This window comes from Chionomys nivalis, chromosome X, assembly GCF_950005125.1.
Source record: "Chionomys nivalis chromosome X, mChiNiv1.1, whole genome shotgun sequence".
Taxonomy (NCBI): Eukaryota; Metazoa; Chordata; class Mammalia; order Rodentia; family Cricetidae; genus Chionomys; species Chionomys nivalis.
The window spans coordinates 62,038,250-62,056,971 of record NC_080112.1 but is presented as its reverse complement, the minus strand read 5'-3'; the positions used below and the strand labels follow the sequence as shown (position 1 = coordinate 62,056,971).

Here is an 18,722-nt window from a genome sequence, read left to right as displayed (position 1 = left end):
AATAAATACTATTAATCAGCAATGACACCTAAAAACATTTCATAAATTTTGAGTGCTTTGCAACACAACAATATTGTTTCGAAAGAAAATATAAATAAATCCCAGGTGTTCTGCTTAGCAATTATCAGTAGTAGGCTTAGGTTGCTGCTGTTAAACTTGGTGTAGAAAACTTGTACTTTCTGCTTAGTAAACAGCATATTGTAAGTATATTTCAGAACAAACCATTTTCTTTTAAAAACCAATTTTTTAAGTTTTGTTTCTAGTTTGTACCATATTTCTCCGGCCTTCAGAGGCTCAGATTTGGGTTTAAATACCTTTTGATATTATTTTAATTATTGCTTTCCCCACCCCCACCCCTTTCCTGTTTCCCCCTCCTCTTTTCCCCTAAAGGCACTGTTCTGCAAAGCCTGCAATGATTGATATGATGGCAGTGCTGTCATTCTTTTTAACCAAAAAAAAGTCATTTTTGTTCTAGTTATTTTAATAGAGTCCCATTAAAGATGTATTGCTGACTGAAATATCGGCATGAAGGGCTCTCACTGAGCTGAGCCCAGGAATTAAGAAGTCAGGAAATCGGCTGCTGCATTGCAAGAGAGCCTTGTGTGACACCGAATCTCCTGATTGGGGAGATCATTACTGCTATTATGACTCGACTTGCGTAGGAATTTTAAATTCCATCTGAATGTCAGTAATAACCCTCTTAGCAAATTATCCTGAATAAAATCACGAAGGCATTTTATATAATAGGTGTTGAATTACTGGATAGATTTGCTAATTAAATACTCTTTGTTCTGCTGCAGTTGACATTACAGGGTAAGATCTTGAACAATTATTCTCAACAGCTGTACTTTGTTAAGGGAAAAATTAACCACAAAGTTTATTTTTTTACACTTGAAGTTGGCAGATTTTTGAAATGTGCTTGAAAAAATTCCATCATCCAATTGGTAATGAGTAGCTAAATATGCAGGTGTTGCTGTGAAATCAGATAGCTGCAGACTGCCTTATTAATGAATTTAGCAATCTTTTCGAGCCCTGTTTGCTGGCCGCTTGTGCTTATAAAATGATTTTCTGTCAGAATGGCTAGCTTTAATATTAGGCTTGTCACTTTGAAATGAATTTATGAACAGTCATCTTGTATTCACTGTACCTTGTGTCCCGTAGATTTTTCTGGATACCAGTGGCTATTTTTAAAAATGCATTTCTTCAGTGGAGGAAATACCTGTAATGTATAAGTTTTTGATTAATAGTTTCTAGAACATTCATATGGATTGGCTTTTATAATAAGGCTGTGGGATACAGTGAAAAGAAAATGAATCCAAAGGTCTTGCTTCTAGGTCAGACAGTGATCTATAACCTCTGTATCAAACACATCTTCAGGTGAAGTCTCAGAGTTTAATTTTCCTCATTTGTTACCTGGGTCTTGTCAACTACCTATCTTTAGGATCATTCAGTCATTACCCTCCAACTATTCATTAGCGATCCCCATGTACCAGGCCCTCTGCTAGATGCTAAGTTTTGTAGTTCACTGGGAATCCAATAGCAGAGCACTTCCCAATAAGCAGTTTGAATTGAGGCCTTAGCCTAAGGCAGCCTTTGGATGATCTTGCTCATTAGTAGTTCGATTAGCATCAGACTCAGGGTTACCACAGTATGCCCCTTGTAGAACTGCTTAGTGAAGAAACATGAGGTTAGCAATCAGTCTGGTTACAGTTTGTCTGATACAACATCAGATAAACTGAAGAGTTGCAGACTGTGGCGAGAACTTTGACCTCAAGGCATCGTCACCAGCTCTTAGTAGAAAGCACTGGAGAACTGAATATGTATTGAAAAAGTGACAAATTGTTCTTGTACTACTTCACTTGCATGTAATAGTTACCTAGAGAGCTTATGGAGTTGACCATTGTGATGAGAGTAGCTATGTCTTGTAAGGAGGTGGAGATGAACCTTTGATAAGTAGTTCTGTCCTCTCTTTGATTAATTTAACCTTATTATGTCCTTTTCCTCAAAAGTTTGTTGGGTATTTCCTCACACTGCATTGTACCATAATTTAGTTCTAGTGTCTGTTAGAAAAATAATTGAGATTACAATGGGACCTGTCAGTCACTTGACACATAGCTTTTGATTGCTTGTCATATCTAAGGTCTGTAGGTGTGAACATGCCCTTGGGCCTCCAGAAGCGTGTGGTCTACCTAGGGAAGGTAACAGTCATTAATAGTACAAAGCACATTCAGTTACTAGAGACACAGCAAGGTCTATGAGAAACTAGAGGACAGTCAATGAGATCGTTCTAGCTTGGATGGTCAGTTCAGATTTTATAGAATAAAATTTGGTTTAAGCTGAACTTTGTAAAATGTAATCATCGTCAGAGGACTGGGGAAGAAATTCCATTGTATTAGTGAAGGCACCAAAAGATGAACCTGTATGTGGCAACTATTTAAAGATTATGAAGTTTTTCTTGCCCAGCTAGAGGTTTTGAGAAGGAAATAACTGCTGAATAGGTAGAGCTGGGGTTTAGATGTAACTGTAGAATTTAGATTTGATCTTGGAGGCTCCCATTTTAGGAGATTTGTCCTGATTCGTTCAAGTTGGTAAGTTCTAAGAAAAGTTAGAATGTTGCTTTACAGGTGTTATTCAGCAGCAACCACATATCTCTGTGAGACAGTTCTGTTCTCAGCATTTTAGGTTGAACCTTCCGGAATGGTCCTTCATGATTACCACGATGGGTGTTGCTGCTCTAGCTAGCCCTCGATGTATGATGCTGGTTTTCTTTTAATTCTCATGAGAAACAAAAATATTTTGCAGAAGTTTTCTAGAGGAATTCTCCTTACCTTTGATTGGTCAAGGTAAAGTCATGAACATGTCAAGTCAGAAAGGTCTCCAGAATGGAATTACCATGGTTTTCTTGAACCAGTCTTAAGAATCATCTTGGGAACTCTTTTTAAAAACTCCTAGAGAGACAGCTAGGGAGCCTGCATGGGACCGGCCTAAGCTCTCTACCTATGAGTGACAGTTGTGTAGCTTGGTCTGTTTGTGGGACTCCTAGCAGTGGGATCAGTGCCTGTCCCTGATACTTGAGCTGGCTTTTAGAACCTAGTCCTCATACTGAGTTGCCTCACCCAACCTTAATACAAAGGGAGGAATTTAGTTCTACCTCAGCTTATATGCTATGCTATGTTGACACCTGCCCCTTTCTGAACAGAAATAGAGGAGGAGTGGATGGGGGTGGAGGGGAGACGGAGTGGAAAGGAAGAAGAGGAAACTGTGGTAGGGATATAAAATAAACGAAAAATATTTTAATTAATAAAACCACTTCTGGTCAAAGATATTCTGGACCAGATATTGGCGGAGGGAAATATTTTCTTTGGAAGAGAACAAAATAGAACCATGTAATAAATTTTAGAAAGCTAGTACTCTTGCATAGTAGTTCTCAACACTGGAGTCAGAAAGAGTTACACACCAAGAACAAGTTCTGGAGACACTTTTTGGTTGTCACTACTTTAGTTATTTAATGATCCTCAGGTAATTACATGTTGCAAGGAGAGGGCTTGCTTGTTCCTCCTGGCTACCTGGCTAGCCACATAGTATCTGTAGTAATTAAATCACTGCTTGGCCCATTAGCTCTTAACTTTTTTTTTTTTTTTGGTTTTTCGAGACAGGGTTTCTCTGTGAAGCTCTAACTTTTTATTGGCTAACTCTTACATCTTAGTTTAACACATTTTTATTAATCTGTATATCGCCACGTGGCACTGGCTTACTGGCTAAGTTTTAGCAACATGTCTTATTCTGGTAGCGGATCCATGGTGTCTCCCTGACTCTTTCCTTTTCCCAGCATTCAATTTTGTCTTTCCTGCCTACCTAAATTCTGCCCAAGGCAGTTTATTTTTTTTATTCATTAACCAAGAAAAGCAACACACAGAGGGGACTCCCACATCAATTACACTATATAGCCATTATAAAAACTACTTTTGAGCATCTGATCAAAGCTTAATCAGAATTCACCATGAGCCCCCATCCCCCGCCAAGGCATGAAAACCACTAAGAACTTGTGAACATCTGAAGAAAGTTGGACAATAGTAAGAAACGGCAGTGAACAATGAAGATGGCCAGTGATTGGTAGATGGATAAGGTTCTTCAAAGACAGAAGTATTCTTTACTATGGAGGATAAGAAAGACTGAAATGAAACCTTGAGATTTCAGCTTAGCTGAAAAGGTAGGAGAAAGAACCATGGATGAAAGCAAACTTCTGATTCATTGAAAAAAAATCTTACTTAGATCGATGCATGGAGAATGATACTGGAGTGACAATAGTTTTGAGTGACTAAGGTGTATGCCCTGGAGCTAGAGTGCCTAGTTTTGTACCCTTCTTTTACTGTGGCTAGGACAGAGAAATTACTTTCTTTATCATTTCACAGCTAACAGATGTGGATATTAATAGTAGCTACCTCTTGGAGATCTTGGAGAAAGAAAGGACAGAATGTAGGAAGTGCTCTCAGCATAGCAGTATCTTGCACATGATTTAGTATCTCTTTGCTCTGTCTCTGCTCTCAATACATCATATTATTACGTCCTCAGAGTCCTTCACATATTAAATATGATGCCTCTGATAGGGCCCAAGGTAACATATCTGCTTTTGTCTGTGTTTACGTTGTTTTGTTTTAAAGCATGTAGCCATGTGTGCCTGGGGGCAGACCCCATCCATAGTTATCTGTATATTTTTTCATTTGCTTTGTATTGAAATCCATCATTTTACTGGGTACTATGCTAACTCCAGACCATATAGTCACTTTCAAGGAATTTAGTGTGGAAAAGAATTTTAAATTAAATGGAGTACTTTGTTCTTCATCTCTTAAGATTCTAAATATGGATATGAATTGCTAGATTTTAAGCACTATAAAACTTTCTTTAGTCATGCAATTCTATTAAAATTTTAGTACTGAGAATAAGTGACCTTTACCATACTATTAAGAACTACTTTATTATACATGATTATTAAAGATATACAGGAATAGATACTTATTGCCTTGCGTGTCTCTACTAGGTATCAGCATGAAGGCAAACTTAGATTATATTGATGTTACTGTTACTGTTATTTGAGATTGGGTGTTGTGAAACATTCAAGAGCTTTAAAGATGCTTGGAAATTGTGTTATACTTGTGCCTATGTAATTGTGTAATAATTTAATGTTAACTTTTGTTTTATTTAGATTTTGATGCACACGAAAGACATGGTACAGAAGGTAATGCTGAATATTGCATTCTAAAACAACTCTTAAATATCATATCATACCAGCTGACATTTTAGTGTTCAAGGAAAATTGTAACCCAAACATACTGAAATTGTTTTTCAGTATATCTCCTTTACATTTATAATCCCTGGTAATGGATTGCAGCCTTTTCTCTTGAATCAGCCCTGATAAGATCTAGTACTAGACCTGTTTGAAGCCTTTATGTCTTTCAGACAACTTAGTTATGGTGCTAATTAGAGTTTATTTCCAAGCCTTTATACTATATGTGTTGCAGTGTTGTTTGTTATGATTGATTTTTTTGGGGCACACTTCATATTCTACTAAATATTCTTTGAGAATCCAATAAATGTTTGTGCCCCAGAATTTTTTAATCCATAATTTTGCTTCTTAAACTGTTATGACTGCTAAGTACATGGTAGAATAATTAAATATAGACCATTTCCTAGTCGTATTCTTATTTTTATTAAATTCCCTATTCTGTATCAATTGAAACTACATATAGTTAAGTCTTCTAGATTTTTAAAACGATGATTGAGAAAGTTTTCTTAATCTTGCAATGCTTGCATTTCTAGTTCATGAAAGGCTTAATCTCCAAGTATAGCCTTACAGTCTAGATAGCAAGTAACATGACCTGTGAAAAATCAGTGACACCTATAGTCTCTAGTATTAGGAACCTTTAGTTTCATTGTGTGTAGTGATCAGTGTGTTTTTGTTATTAATCTTTATACTTTTGGCTTTCATTAGATGAATCTTGAAGTTATTTATGGAGATACAGATTCAATTATGATAAATACCAACAGCACCAATCTGGAAGAAGTATTTAAATTAGGAAACAAGGTGAGATGATTTAATGATTGCTTATTTTACCTGGATTTGTGAATTCTGTATTTAACGCAGTAAATACAATCAGTTCATGTGTTATGTATATGTGTATACTTTTGAAAATAATAAATTGAGTATCACTAAATTTTTCATTCTTTATTTTTTTTCTATATTAATTTGTTTTGAGGACAAAATTCAAAGGCAGTTGGTTTCCTTAAACAGTAGATTACATTTTTCCTTTGACAAAAGATTAAATGTAGTCCTATTAGAACTTCATGTATTGTCATTCACAAAGAAATTATTTCCAATAGTATTCAGATACATTTCATATGTAGATATGATTGGATGAATATTTACTTTTCTACATATAACGTGTACTCACACATACACATTTAATTTTATCGGAGTATTTTAAATATATTAGAAAATATATTTAGAAAGGGACATTTAGAAGCTGTTGTTGGTAGCCTCTTTTTTTTGTTTGTTTATTTTTTGAAACAGGTTTTCACTGTGTAACAGCTCTGGCTTCTCTGGAACTTCTTTGTAGACCAGACTGGCCTAGAACTCACAGATTTCCACCTCCTCTGTCTCCCGATTGTTGGGATTGTAAGCATGTGCCTCCACTGCCCAGCCATCGGTGGCCTCTTAATGGTGATTCACACTTGAGCACTTGATTGTTAAGATTTTGTGTTAGTGTTCTAAAAGTGGAAATACCTTACAAATTACCAGGTTTTCCTTCCTGGAAAGTGTGGAATTTGAACTGTACTTTTCACTTGTACATAGGCCTGGTCTTTTGTACTCATGGTGGGCATTGCAAATCTTTGAAGTTTTCCCTAGAGGAGATGATTTGTGCCTTGGCCTTGTCAGCAAAGGACAAGAGACTGTTCAAGACTGTTCACTTATTCATTCAGCACATTGTTGTTTGTCTGTACTCAAGGTGATAATGAATATTTTGAACATTATCTATCAAAGTTTTATATATTTTTTGCCCACATAGTTATTGGATTGTCTAGTTGTTAATCAATTCAGTAGTTTCAAGGCAAATACATATTGCATTCTTTTACACTCAAGAAAGACCTGCACATAATTTCCCCTAGTTTATGTATTTCCTGGAGTGAAACGAGCCAGTTCATAGCCTTTTTTTGATGGAATGATAATATTTATATTATTATCTCTGTCAATTTTTTTAAAAAATTATTTTTTTGAGATAAAAGCTTGTTATATACCTCAAGCTTGTCTTGAACTTTGTAACCACCCAAAATTGACTTCAATGATGATGTCATCCTGCCTCAACTTCCCGAATTGTTGCAATTTTTATTTTAATTGGTGTATATTCATTGTAGATACTTCTAGGTTTTATACAGACATTGTCATACTGTATGCACTGTACTTTGGCCATGTTCTCCATAGCTTCCTACCCCCATATGTGAGTTAAGCTCTTTTGTTTTCTTAGATAATTTTTGTTTCTATTTTCATGTCATGATTTTATATGTGTATGGATGTATATATATATATATAATATAAAATATAAAATCTACAATACATATAATTGTTTTTCTGAGTTTGACTTAACTAGTTGAATATTTCTTATTGTATTAATTTTTACACACACATTATAATTTAATTCTTTATGCCTGGAAAAATTCCTTGTGTTTGGATATACTGAGTGTTTTTTACCCATTCCTCTGTTGATGGACACCTAGGCTGATTTCATAACTAAGTTAGTGTTAATAGTGCTACAGTAAACATCCAAGAGCCAATAGCTTTGTGATATTCTGTCTGTGAATATTCCCAGTAAACACTGGAGAGTGATGTTAAGATCTCATTTTGTACTTCAGTGTTTTTAAATTGTACCCTAAATAATTCTGTGTTGTGTAAGTTAAATAATAAATTTTAATTATATGTGCCTTCAAGTTTTTTTGAGGTTAACTCTTGGAAATTTATAACATGAGCATTTTTACCCTGTTAGGTGTTTGTGAATCTGACAATAAAATAATTGAAATTTTTCCAGGTAAAAAGTGAAGTGAATAAATTATACAAACTGCTTGAAATAGACATTGATGGTGTTTTCAAGTCTCTACTACTGCTGAAGAAAAAGAAATATGCTGCTCTGGTTGTTGAACCAACGTCAGATGGGAATTACATTACCAAACAGGAGCTAAAAGGATTAGATATAGTTAGAAGAGACTGGTGTGATCTTGCCAAGGACACCGGAAAGTGAGTTTAGCTTTTAATTTTGTTTTTGTTGTTTGTCCTTCAAATTTTTATTTTAGAAAATCCAAGTGCTATGGAAAATTTCTGTCAGTCTGCCAAGCATAAGGATACACCTTAATTCTTTGTTGCTATATTATTGCATATTACAAATAGAGTTTTACAGTTAGATTGAAAGTTAAATAAAGCTAAATTTGCACAGCAAGAAACACTAGATAAAAGATAACATCTTATGTTGAGAGTAAATCTTTATACCTAAGATCTTTAAAGGGTTGATTTCGTTGATACTGTTTATTATTCCTCCTTTTGAAAGTTTTGTGTCTTATACTCCTGAATCCCTAGATCCTAATTATAAGCATAATTTTTATGATTTTCCTGTTTTATAACTTAAAATCTGTGATTAAAAGTGGGCCATGGAGTGAGACTTTATTCCCATATATCATTTGGATATAGATGATTTCTAACTAACCACAGATTAATTTGAGAGCTAGTTTCAAAATACTGTGTGTGCCTCTGAAGTAATATGCAACCCACTAGCCTTGTACCTTAAACTGAATATTATGATTCAAAGATTTTTTGTTTATGGTATTATTAATGTATGAAGTAACCATTTTAAAAGTTAATACATGTTATTTGCCATCTTTACATATTCCTATTTTGTGATCTAGATCAGTTTTGAAAATAAAATTTTTCTTTATGGCTAGATTCAAAAGTTCTTTTAATTTTTGCTAAATATCAGCATTTTAAACTTATTTTCCAATCTTTTCTGCTTTCAAGTTGAGAGATTGTGTTGCTTTTGCAAAACTACTTTTGATTAGGCAAAGTTGATCATCTGAGTATAGGTCGTGGTCTGTCTTTTATGAAATGTGATTTGAAATGCTTCATTGCCATCAAATATACTCCAGATGAAACTACTTTGTGTAGGCTGTCGATTGGAGTGTTTTCCTCAGCTTTTGTGTTTTCTAAGAAAAGATGGATCATAATAGAAGTACATTTCTCTGAGTTAGAAATGTATTAGTAATTAAAGCTATACAAATGTTTTTGTTAGGATTCTTTTTCTGACAAATTGTAAAGCAGCTGTCAAACTCTTGCTCTGTGATTTTTCAGAATTGGATAAAATATTGGCTTCTTTATATTTCTTTTTTCTTGAGGTTTTGAGGGATAGCATAAAGTTAGAGGAAGCTGAGGAAAGAAGAGTTTGGTATCTTGGATTTTTTTTTCTCCTTTTTTTAGTTTATTATGTGTATGAGTGTTTTTTGAGCATGTTTGTCTATGCACCATGTTAATGCTGGGTGCCCATTGTTGTCAGAAGAGGACATTGGATCCCCAGGGACTAGAGTTATGAGCTGTCATGTGGACACTGAAAATTAAACCTGTGTCGTCTGTAAGAACAAGTACTCTTAACTACTAAGCCAATTTTCTAGCCCCTTAGATTTTTTTAAAAGTTTACTTTAAGAAGTTTATATTCCGTCTTACCTAGCTAAATAGTTGTCTTAGGTGGAGATGGTATCTTGATGCCAAAGATGCTGTGTGTTGCTTTATTAATAAAGATAAATTTTAACTTATGGTTAGAATATAATTGCTTCTGGATTTTATAATTACATAAAATGTGATGGCACACTTTTCTGTATTGTATAGTGCATAAAGCATTAGCTGCCACGTAAATGACTGAACTATATGTAAAAGGGAATTCTAAGGCTAGTAAATTTTTGGTAGAGTTAATATTTAAAAATAAAGTAATTCAGTGGGGGCTGGGGAGGTGGCTTTGTGGATAAGAGCCCTTATTGTTCTTGCCGAGGGCCTTGGTTTGATTTTCAGAACCAACCGTCCATAACTCTAGTTTCAGGGAATCTTATAGCTTCTTCTGACCTCTGCAGATTTCAGGCACACATTTCATGTACAGACATGTATGCCAGCAAAACCCTCATGAATATAAAATCTAAACTGCCTTCTAGACACTAATCCTCATGTTAGCTCTTAGTTCTTGTCCATATACTAATCTCAGAACATGTCTCTTTTATTTGTTCATGCATGCATGGTATTAAAACTCATATTTTTCTTTCTTTATACAGTTTTGTCATTGGACAGATTCTTTCTGATCAAAGCCGGGACACCATTGTGGAAAACATTCAGAAGAGGTTAATAGAAATTGGAGAAAATGTGCTAAATGGCAGTGTCCCAGTGAGCCAGTTTGAAATTAACAAGGTAAATGTAGCATTTATTGCTGAGCCCAGCTGCTGTCATATGGTTTTCTCCTCCTTCAGGTAGTTGAAGAACCACCTCATCCTTGCAATTTAAATAAATTCTGGCTGGGGGTGAAAGCTGCTTAACAATTGGCTCACAGATTGAACATTAGCATAACTCTTCCAGCCACGGTACTACCATATCTGCTATAGATGAGACTTCTCCTTTTTACCAATGTGTAAGGGCCTAGAGAATGCTTCATTTTGCATACTCCTCCAAAGTAATAGTTGTTTGACACATAGATCTGTTCATTCATATTCATTCTTATATTTTTATTCATTCTCTTCCCCATTCCCCATTGTCCCTGTCTGCTTCCCTCTCTTCTGCTTCCACCCCCAAATGTGTATGTGTAATCAAAAGTCTTTTGAGTACAGAGTTAATTATAGTAATAACCTGTTCTGTATGTCTGAAGCACAAGTGCATCTTAAAACAAAACCATGTCACATCATGGGTATGGATATTTTTCTTAGTTAATTTGAGAAGCAAAATCTTGATTTCCAAAGTAGTGTGTAATAAGGAAGATTGCTGGTAAGTTAATAGATTTTCTTCCTCTTTAAAACAAGTATCCTGGCCGGGCGGTGGTGGCGCATAATCCCAGCACTTGGGAGGCAGAGGCAGGTGGATCTCTGTGAGTTTGAGACCAGCCTGGTTTACAAGAGCTAGCTCCAGGACAGGCTCCAAAACCACAGAGAAACCCTGTCCTGAAAAACCAAAATAAATAATTAAATAAGACAAGTATCCTTACATAATGAGAAGCTGATTTTCAAATAATCACTTTACCTACTTTTTTATTTTTTAATTTTTTATTATTTTTATTGAGGTATATATTTTTCTCCACTTCCCTTCCTCTCTCCTCCCCATCTACCCTCTCCCATGGTCCCCATGCTCCCAATTTACTCAGTGGATCTTATCCTTTTCAACTTCCCGTGTAGATTAGATCCATGTATGTCTCTCTTAGGGTCCTCATTATTATCTGGGGATTGTAGGCTGTTTTTTCTTTGCTTTATGTCTAAAATCCACTTATGAGTGAGTGCATATGATATTTGTCTTTCTGGGTCTGAGTTACCTCACTCAATATGATGTTTTCTAGCTCCATCCATTTGCCCACAATTTTCAATGTTATTACTTCTTTTCCTGTCTGTGTAGTACTCCATTGTGTAAATGTACCACATTTTCCTTATCCATTCTTCAATCGAGGGGCATTTAGGTGGTTTCCAGGTTCTGGCTATGACAAACAATGCTGCTATGAACATAGTTGAACACATGTCCTTGTGGCACGATTGAGCACCCTTTGGTTCTATACACAAAAGTGTTTAACCACTTTCTGATAGATTTCTTTGTCAAAACTCCAACAAAAAAATTAAAGGATCTGTTGATGACTTTAAGGAGAATTTTTTTTTTATTCCACATTTATTATCTGTTTATAAAAGAAAGACTAATGTACGGAACCTGTCACATGCCAGTTACATCTGTCAAGAAATACTTCTTTCTAAAGTAGAAATATTAAGACTTTGTGGTAAATATACTGAAAAGCACATAGATAAAATATGTAATTGCCTAATAACACATTCCCCAATATTATCAATATAATAAATAACATTACAGTATATATATAGTATTCAGAAGAATTACTACATCATTAAAGAATACATTCACATCTTTATGTGCTTATATTATACCTCTTAAGGCATAAATTGGTTTAATAAAATGTTAAGGATTTATGTCTAAAACATTGTTTTTTGATATATTTTATTTCTTTTCAAATAGTTTAGGGAAGGATAATGTTAGAATGCTTGAATTATCTTAACGCTAAACTTCAAACAAACTTTTCTTAACTTTTTTTTATTTTTTTTGGAAAAAAAAAATTCCGCCTCCTCCCAGCCTCCCATTTCCCTTCCCCTCCTCCCACTCCTCTCATCCTCCCCCCATTCCTTTCCCCCTCCTTCTCCAGTCCGAAGAGCAGTCAGGGTTCCCCGCACTGTGGAAAGTCCAAGGTCCTCCCCACTCCATCCAGGTCTAGGAAGGTGAACATCCAAACTGGCTAGGCTCCCACAAAGCCAGAACTTGAAGTAGGATCAAAACCCAGTGCCATTGTCCTTGGCTTCTCATCAGCCCTCATTGTCCACAGTGTTCAGAGAGTCCGGTTTTATCCCATGCTTTTTCAGTTCCAGTCCAGCTGGCCTTGGTGAGCTCCCAATAGATCAGTCCCTCTGTCTCAGTGGTAAGGAGAAATTTTATAATGAAAACTCATTTATACTACGTCTTTGTTAAAGATTGTCATTTTTCACATTTCCATACACTTGAAAACATATTTTATATTGTTAGAATTACTTTATTGTTTTGAAATCTGTTTTTATATTTTTTGAGACAGAGCAAGGTCTTATGTAGCTCAAGCTAGTTTGAACTTTCTATACACTTGAGGCTGGCCTTGAACCTCTGATCTTCCCATCTCCCTCAGGGTGCCAGGATTGCAGATAAGTGCCATCATGCCTGGCTTCTGTGTATCTATATTACCTGAAAAATCTCATGTAATATTTTAATATTACTGGAAAAATAATTTATTTAAGACCCTAGGATTGTCAATATATTAATCATCTTTTTTTCTGACATGTTTATTTTTCTTATTGATTATTAAGTTTTCTTTTCTATTATAAATAATTCCATTGAACATCTGTGTTCACTTGTCATTTTGCTTTTAGATGGATTACTTTCTTATTGTATGTTCCTTGAAATAAAGCATTTGTATCAAAGATATGACTATATGAATGGGTCTAGGAAAATTGTTTTGTGAAAAGTTGGTGCTTGTTAATAACAAAATATTGATGCTATTTTCATCACAGTTTCTTTGTAATGGGGATGATTTTTAAAAATAAAACTTTGCTACCACTTTCACAGTGTGTTTTCAATTGATTTTTCGAGAGAATATATTCTAGAACTTACATTCATACTTGGGTCAATTTTTTGTTTTCTATACTTTGACCATCATGTCTTTAATGTTAAAAAAGCTCTTCACTGTGAATAGTGCAATGTGTGTGTGTGTATGTGTGTTTTCATGCATGATTTTCTTTCTTTGAAATAGTCTCCAACTGCCTGGAATTTGCTAGGTAGACCAGGCTTGCCTCATGGAAAGCTCCAGGGATCCTCCTGTCTTCACCTCTTCAGTACTGAGATTGCAAGGGCAAGTCATACCCAATTACTTTTCATGAATTCTGTGGATCAAATTTAGATCCTCCTGTTTACACAGCAAGTGTTATATCTCCTAGCCCCTGCTTTGCTTTTTGAGACAGGTTTGTCTGTCACTGACTTATAACTTACTGAGTGGATTTGGCTGGCTGGCTGACCTGGGAGCCCCAAGTAGCTACTTGTCTCTACATCTCCATTTTTAATACATGATATTATTAGTAACTAAGCTGACTGCTTTGTTGTTTGTTTTTCTTAACAGTGGTTAAACTATTTAATGATACAACTATCTCCCTAGCCCTTGTGTTTGTATTTATAAAGAAGGATATATTTTGGGTGTAGTAGTGCATATTTTTAATCCCAGCACTTCGGAGGCAAAGGCAGGCTGATTTTTGAGTTCAAAGCCATCCTTTTCTGTTTACTGAGCTTGAAGCCAGCCAAGGCTACATAGTGTGACCCTATGTTTTTTATATTTTTGTAGTGTTAATACAAGCATAGTAAATTCTGATAAATATAGCATAGAAGTCTGTGTCTATTTATAGTTACCTATTCATTCATATGAGAAAGGTTAGTTGTCTTCCTAGTAATCTTTAATCTTTGTATTTTGTTAAAGTTATTTGTAATATGAAATCTAAGACTATACCAGCAATCTTTTTCTTTTACTTTAAAATTTTCTACTCTGTATTGTACTTTGAGTTTTTTCCGTATTTTTGTTAGTGTATAGTCATTGTAAAAATGTGCTATATGTTATTTTCATACACATGTATCATATATTTTTATCTTATTCACTCCTGTATTGAACCTTGAGTGGCTAGTTTATCCATGTATGACATTGTAGATTATTTGTTGATTTATTCCCCAAATTATGCAGATATTACAATGGATTATTTCAAGTATACTATCAAAGCACATGTTAAAATACTCCAACTTCATTAGAAATGTATTTAAGTATTGGGAAGTTGTCAGGCTTCCAGAAGTGGAAACATATTTTGTAAAGTTTGAATTGCACTTGAAAGGTTGAATTCTGTCACTGATGATATCTATTGTCAGATTTTTTTTTTCCCCCTTGAACTATCAGGTTTTATTTTTTGAGAAACTGCTAGATCCATATGTCAAAATAACTATAGTTTTCCTACCATTCTTTCAAGTAAGAATTGCATTCTATGTAAACAGTAGTTAGTTTAGCTTGTAATATTTGCACAAATAATTTTCCTATAGTAACCGTCATTCTTCATATATGCTGTGTGTATTCTTTGTGTTTAATCATATAAAACAATAGACTTATTCTCACAGTTTAAAAGCTTTAGACATTGCTAACTTTGCTAGATATGATGGCTCACAGTTTTAATACCATTACTCTGGAAGTTGAGGCAGTATGATTGTCTCAATTGTATAGCCAGCCTCCTCTACACAATGTGTTCCATGTCAACCTGGGTGATAAAGGGAGACCACACCCTCAGATTTACTAGTTTTTACTGCTTAGTCAAGAATATTCTCAAATGAAAATACCTTACTATGGTGATGGAAAGTAATATACTGAGTGTTAGTACAATTTGGTGTTACTGTTAGATTCATATTTATAAGGCATGAACATTTTTTACCAAGCTTTTCTTCTGTATCATTCAAATAGTATTGTTAGAAAATAATTTTTCTCCTGACTGGTGCTGTTGCTGATCTTGTTTTGCCACTTTCTGTTACAAACTCATTGTACTCTGCAGAGCTCAAGTTGACATTCAAAGTAAATTCAGTGCTGTGTAGTGCATTGGAGGTTTATTTTGTTAGAGAAGGCTTTGAGAAACAGATCATTAAGTCAGAGTAGCTGTTATATTCTGATCCCAACTAATCAAATGAGAAAACTACAAACATGAGGAGAAACTCTAAGACTTCAGAGAACAATGGAGCTAGAGTCTTGATTATTTTAAATATTCAAATATTATGTGGCATAGTTTATAAACTTACATTTCTTTTTGTTAGACTTGTATGTGATTATGCCACTTACTAACTGACAGAGAAGGAAACCATGTTTTCTGCATACATTGTCATTTTCATGTTACACATATATGATTCTGGCAAAAATATGTATATATGTATATATATATATTTATTTATTTATTTTAAAATTTGGTGAGATTATTGTTCCTCTTTTTTTGCCTTTTAGGCATTGACAAAGGATCCTCAGGATTACCCTGATAAAAAAAGTCTACCTCATGTGCATGTTGCCCTATGGATAAATTCTCAAGGAGGCCGGAAGGTGAAAGCTGGAGATACGGTGTCCTATGTCATCTGTCAGGTAAAATTATTCCATTTTTTTATAAGACTTGTGCCCCCTAAGAATCCTGGGATGGGAAGATAGCTCAACACAAGAGTGAGGACCTGAGATCAGATTCCCAGCACTCAAATGAAAAGGCAGGTATAGTGGCTTGTGTTTATAACTGTAGTGCTGGAAGGTGGGGGCATTCAGATACTCAGAGCTTGCTGGCATTCATTGAGTGATGACCTTGTTTTAGAAATATAATATAGGCTACTGGAGAACTTAATCAACAGTTAAGAGCATTGGCTTCTGCTCCAGAGGATCTGGATTCAATTTGCAGCACCTATATGGTAGCTTACTTACAACTGCTTTTAAATCCATTCCCAGGGAATCCTATACCCTCTTCTGGCCTCCACAGGCACCAGGTACAGGTAGCGCAGACATGCATATAAGCAAAACACCCATACACAGAAAACATAAGGTAGAGGGTAATAGAGCAAGTTACCTGATGTTGACCTATCCTCCACACAGGTGCACACATGAACATAAACCCCTGGTCTTTATACAGGAATCTTGAGTTGTAGGCAAGTTTCTGCTCTACCCGGTCCTGCAGCCATTCAGTCTCAAAGAAACATACAGAAGCTTATATACTGATGATAAACTGTTTGGCTTATTAGCTCAGGCTTATTATTAACTATGTCTTACAACTTAAATTATCCCATAATTCTTGTATATGTTTAACCATGTGGCTTGTTACCTTTTCTCAGTAAGATATTCTCATCTTGCTTCCTCTGCATCTAGTTGGAGACTGTCTCTCTGCTTTCCCTTTTCCCAAAATTCTCCTAGTCTGGTTGCCCCACCTATACTTCCTGCCTGGTTACTGACCAGTCAGTGTTTTTTTAAACCAATATGAGTGACAAATCTTTACAGTGTGCAAGAGCATTATCCCATAGCCTTGAGTCAAATCTGGATTGCCATAGTATCTTACTTAGTGGTAGTTCTCTGAATGACTGGTCCCATAGAGAGATGGTTTAGTTTAACTAGCTTTCAGATCTTTAAAAAAGAAGTTCTATAATGTTTCATTACAAGTTCCATTAAAAAAGTCAAAGTAGCTTTTGAAGGTCATTGAGATTTTTTTATGAGACTGTCTTATTACAGTTGTAGTATGGAGGGCCTCTTGTTGGTCCCTGGCTGCTTAGCCCCGAAATAATCACACAGAAATTGTATTAATTAAATCACTGCTTGGCCTATAAAGTCTAGCTTCTTATTGGTTAACTCTTACATATTAATTTAACCCATTTCTACTAATCTGTGTATCACCACATGGCTGTGGCTCACCAGCTAAAGTTCTGGTCTCTGTCTCCTGTGGAGCTACATGGAGTCTCTCTGACTCCACCTTCTTCCTCTCAGCATTCAGTTTAGTTCTCCCCTCCTAACACTGCTCTACCCTATCAGGCCAAGCCAGTTTCTTTATTCATTAACCAATAAAAGCAACACATAGACAAAAGGACCTCCCACAGTTACTACTGTTTTTCAGCTGTAAATTACCTTCCTGAAATTATGTCATAGGCTGGGGTTGTAGCTTAGTGGTTGAATACCTGCTTAATGTGTGATGTTCTGGCTTTGATCCTCAACACTGCATAAAGAGAAAATAAAATAGTATGTGTACTTTTGGTGATATATCCAGCAACTGTAGTAGCTTGTTGTTGTTTTTAATCATTCCTTTTCTGACAATTTTAATAAGAAAGGTCAGTGAATGGAATAATAAAGTAAGTGGTTTTTCCTCTTAGCTTATCAAAATATTACTTAAAAAATATGAAATGCATAGATATATGGAGAAAGTTGGAAGGCACAAAGACTTAACTTTACCTCTCTCTTCCTACAGCCTCTTTCCTTCCCATATTTTCTTTCTCCACATTTTGTAAAACACCTCTAAGGAAACTGTATGCTTTCTCAACATACTTTAAAACTGATAACTAGTTTGTTTGAGAATGGTTTGTCCCTAGCAGGGTAAAGAGGAAAGTATGGCAGAGAAGGAAATCAGGATTTTTTTTTCTCTGAAAGCACTTGACTTCAGTTGGAAGATAGAAAACCCAAACTTTTTTCTGTATGTCAGTTGTAAGCCTGTCTCAAGTTCTTTAAAATTACTATTGTATGGTCTACTTACCCCAACGCATAACTCATTTGAATAAGATTCTTTCTTTTACATTAATGTGGTGGTTTTAATAGATACGACCGCCCCCCCCCATAGAACCATGTGTTTTAGTGCTTCACCCTATTAGACTCTATTAGGTGGTGTGACCTTGTTGGACTAGGTGTGGCCTTGTTGGAGGAAGTGTGTCACTGTGGAGGTGGACTTTGAGGTCTCATATATGCTCAAGCTATGCCAAGTGTGGGATAAAGATGATTTTGTTGCTTGTGGATCAAGATGTAGAATTTTCCAGCATACTGCCATGATGTTAATTGACTAAATCTCTGAAACTGTAAGCCAACCCCAATTAAATGTTTTTTTATAAGAGTCTCTGTGGTCAAGGTGTCTCTTCACAGCAATAAAACCCTAACTAAAACAATAAGAGCAATACTACATTATTCCAGGAAAATCTTTAGATAAACTTTAAAATTCATTGCTATACAATTGCCCTTTGCTAAAACACAGCCAGCTTGCTTTATAATGCATAGAGCCTTATGAAAATCAAAAGCTAGTCTACTAATGTAATGTCTGCCACATACTGCAGATGATGTACATAACAATGGTAAGTACATGGACAG

At 35.3% G+C, this 18,722-nt stretch overlaps 1 protein-coding gene across 3 annotated transcripts in view; it reads left to right on the top strand.

Annotated features, from left to right (window-relative positions):
* The window catches only part of Pola1 (DNA polymerase alpha 1, catalytic subunit), a 329,844-nt gene that overhangs the window by 133,660 nt on the left and 177,462 nt on the right, over window positions 1-18,722 (top strand). For all 3 annotated transcript variants that reach the window (XR_009056492.1, XM_057760368.1, XM_057760369.1), the window contains 5 exons: window positions 5,204-5,236; window positions 5,990-6,082; window positions 8,079-8,284; window positions 10,351-10,483; window positions 15,861-15,992. Coding sequence is in view for 2 of the 3 variants with exons in the window: in XM_057760368.1 (XP_057616351.1) it covers window positions 5,204-5,236; window positions 5,990-6,082; window positions 8,079-8,284; window positions 10,351-10,483; window positions 15,861-15,992 (597 nt within the window). In the remaining variant the exon portion in view is untranslated. The remainder of the gene's footprint in view (window positions 1-5,203; window positions 5,237-5,989; window positions 6,083-8,078; window positions 8,285-10,350; window positions 10,484-15,860; window positions 15,993-18,722) is intronic.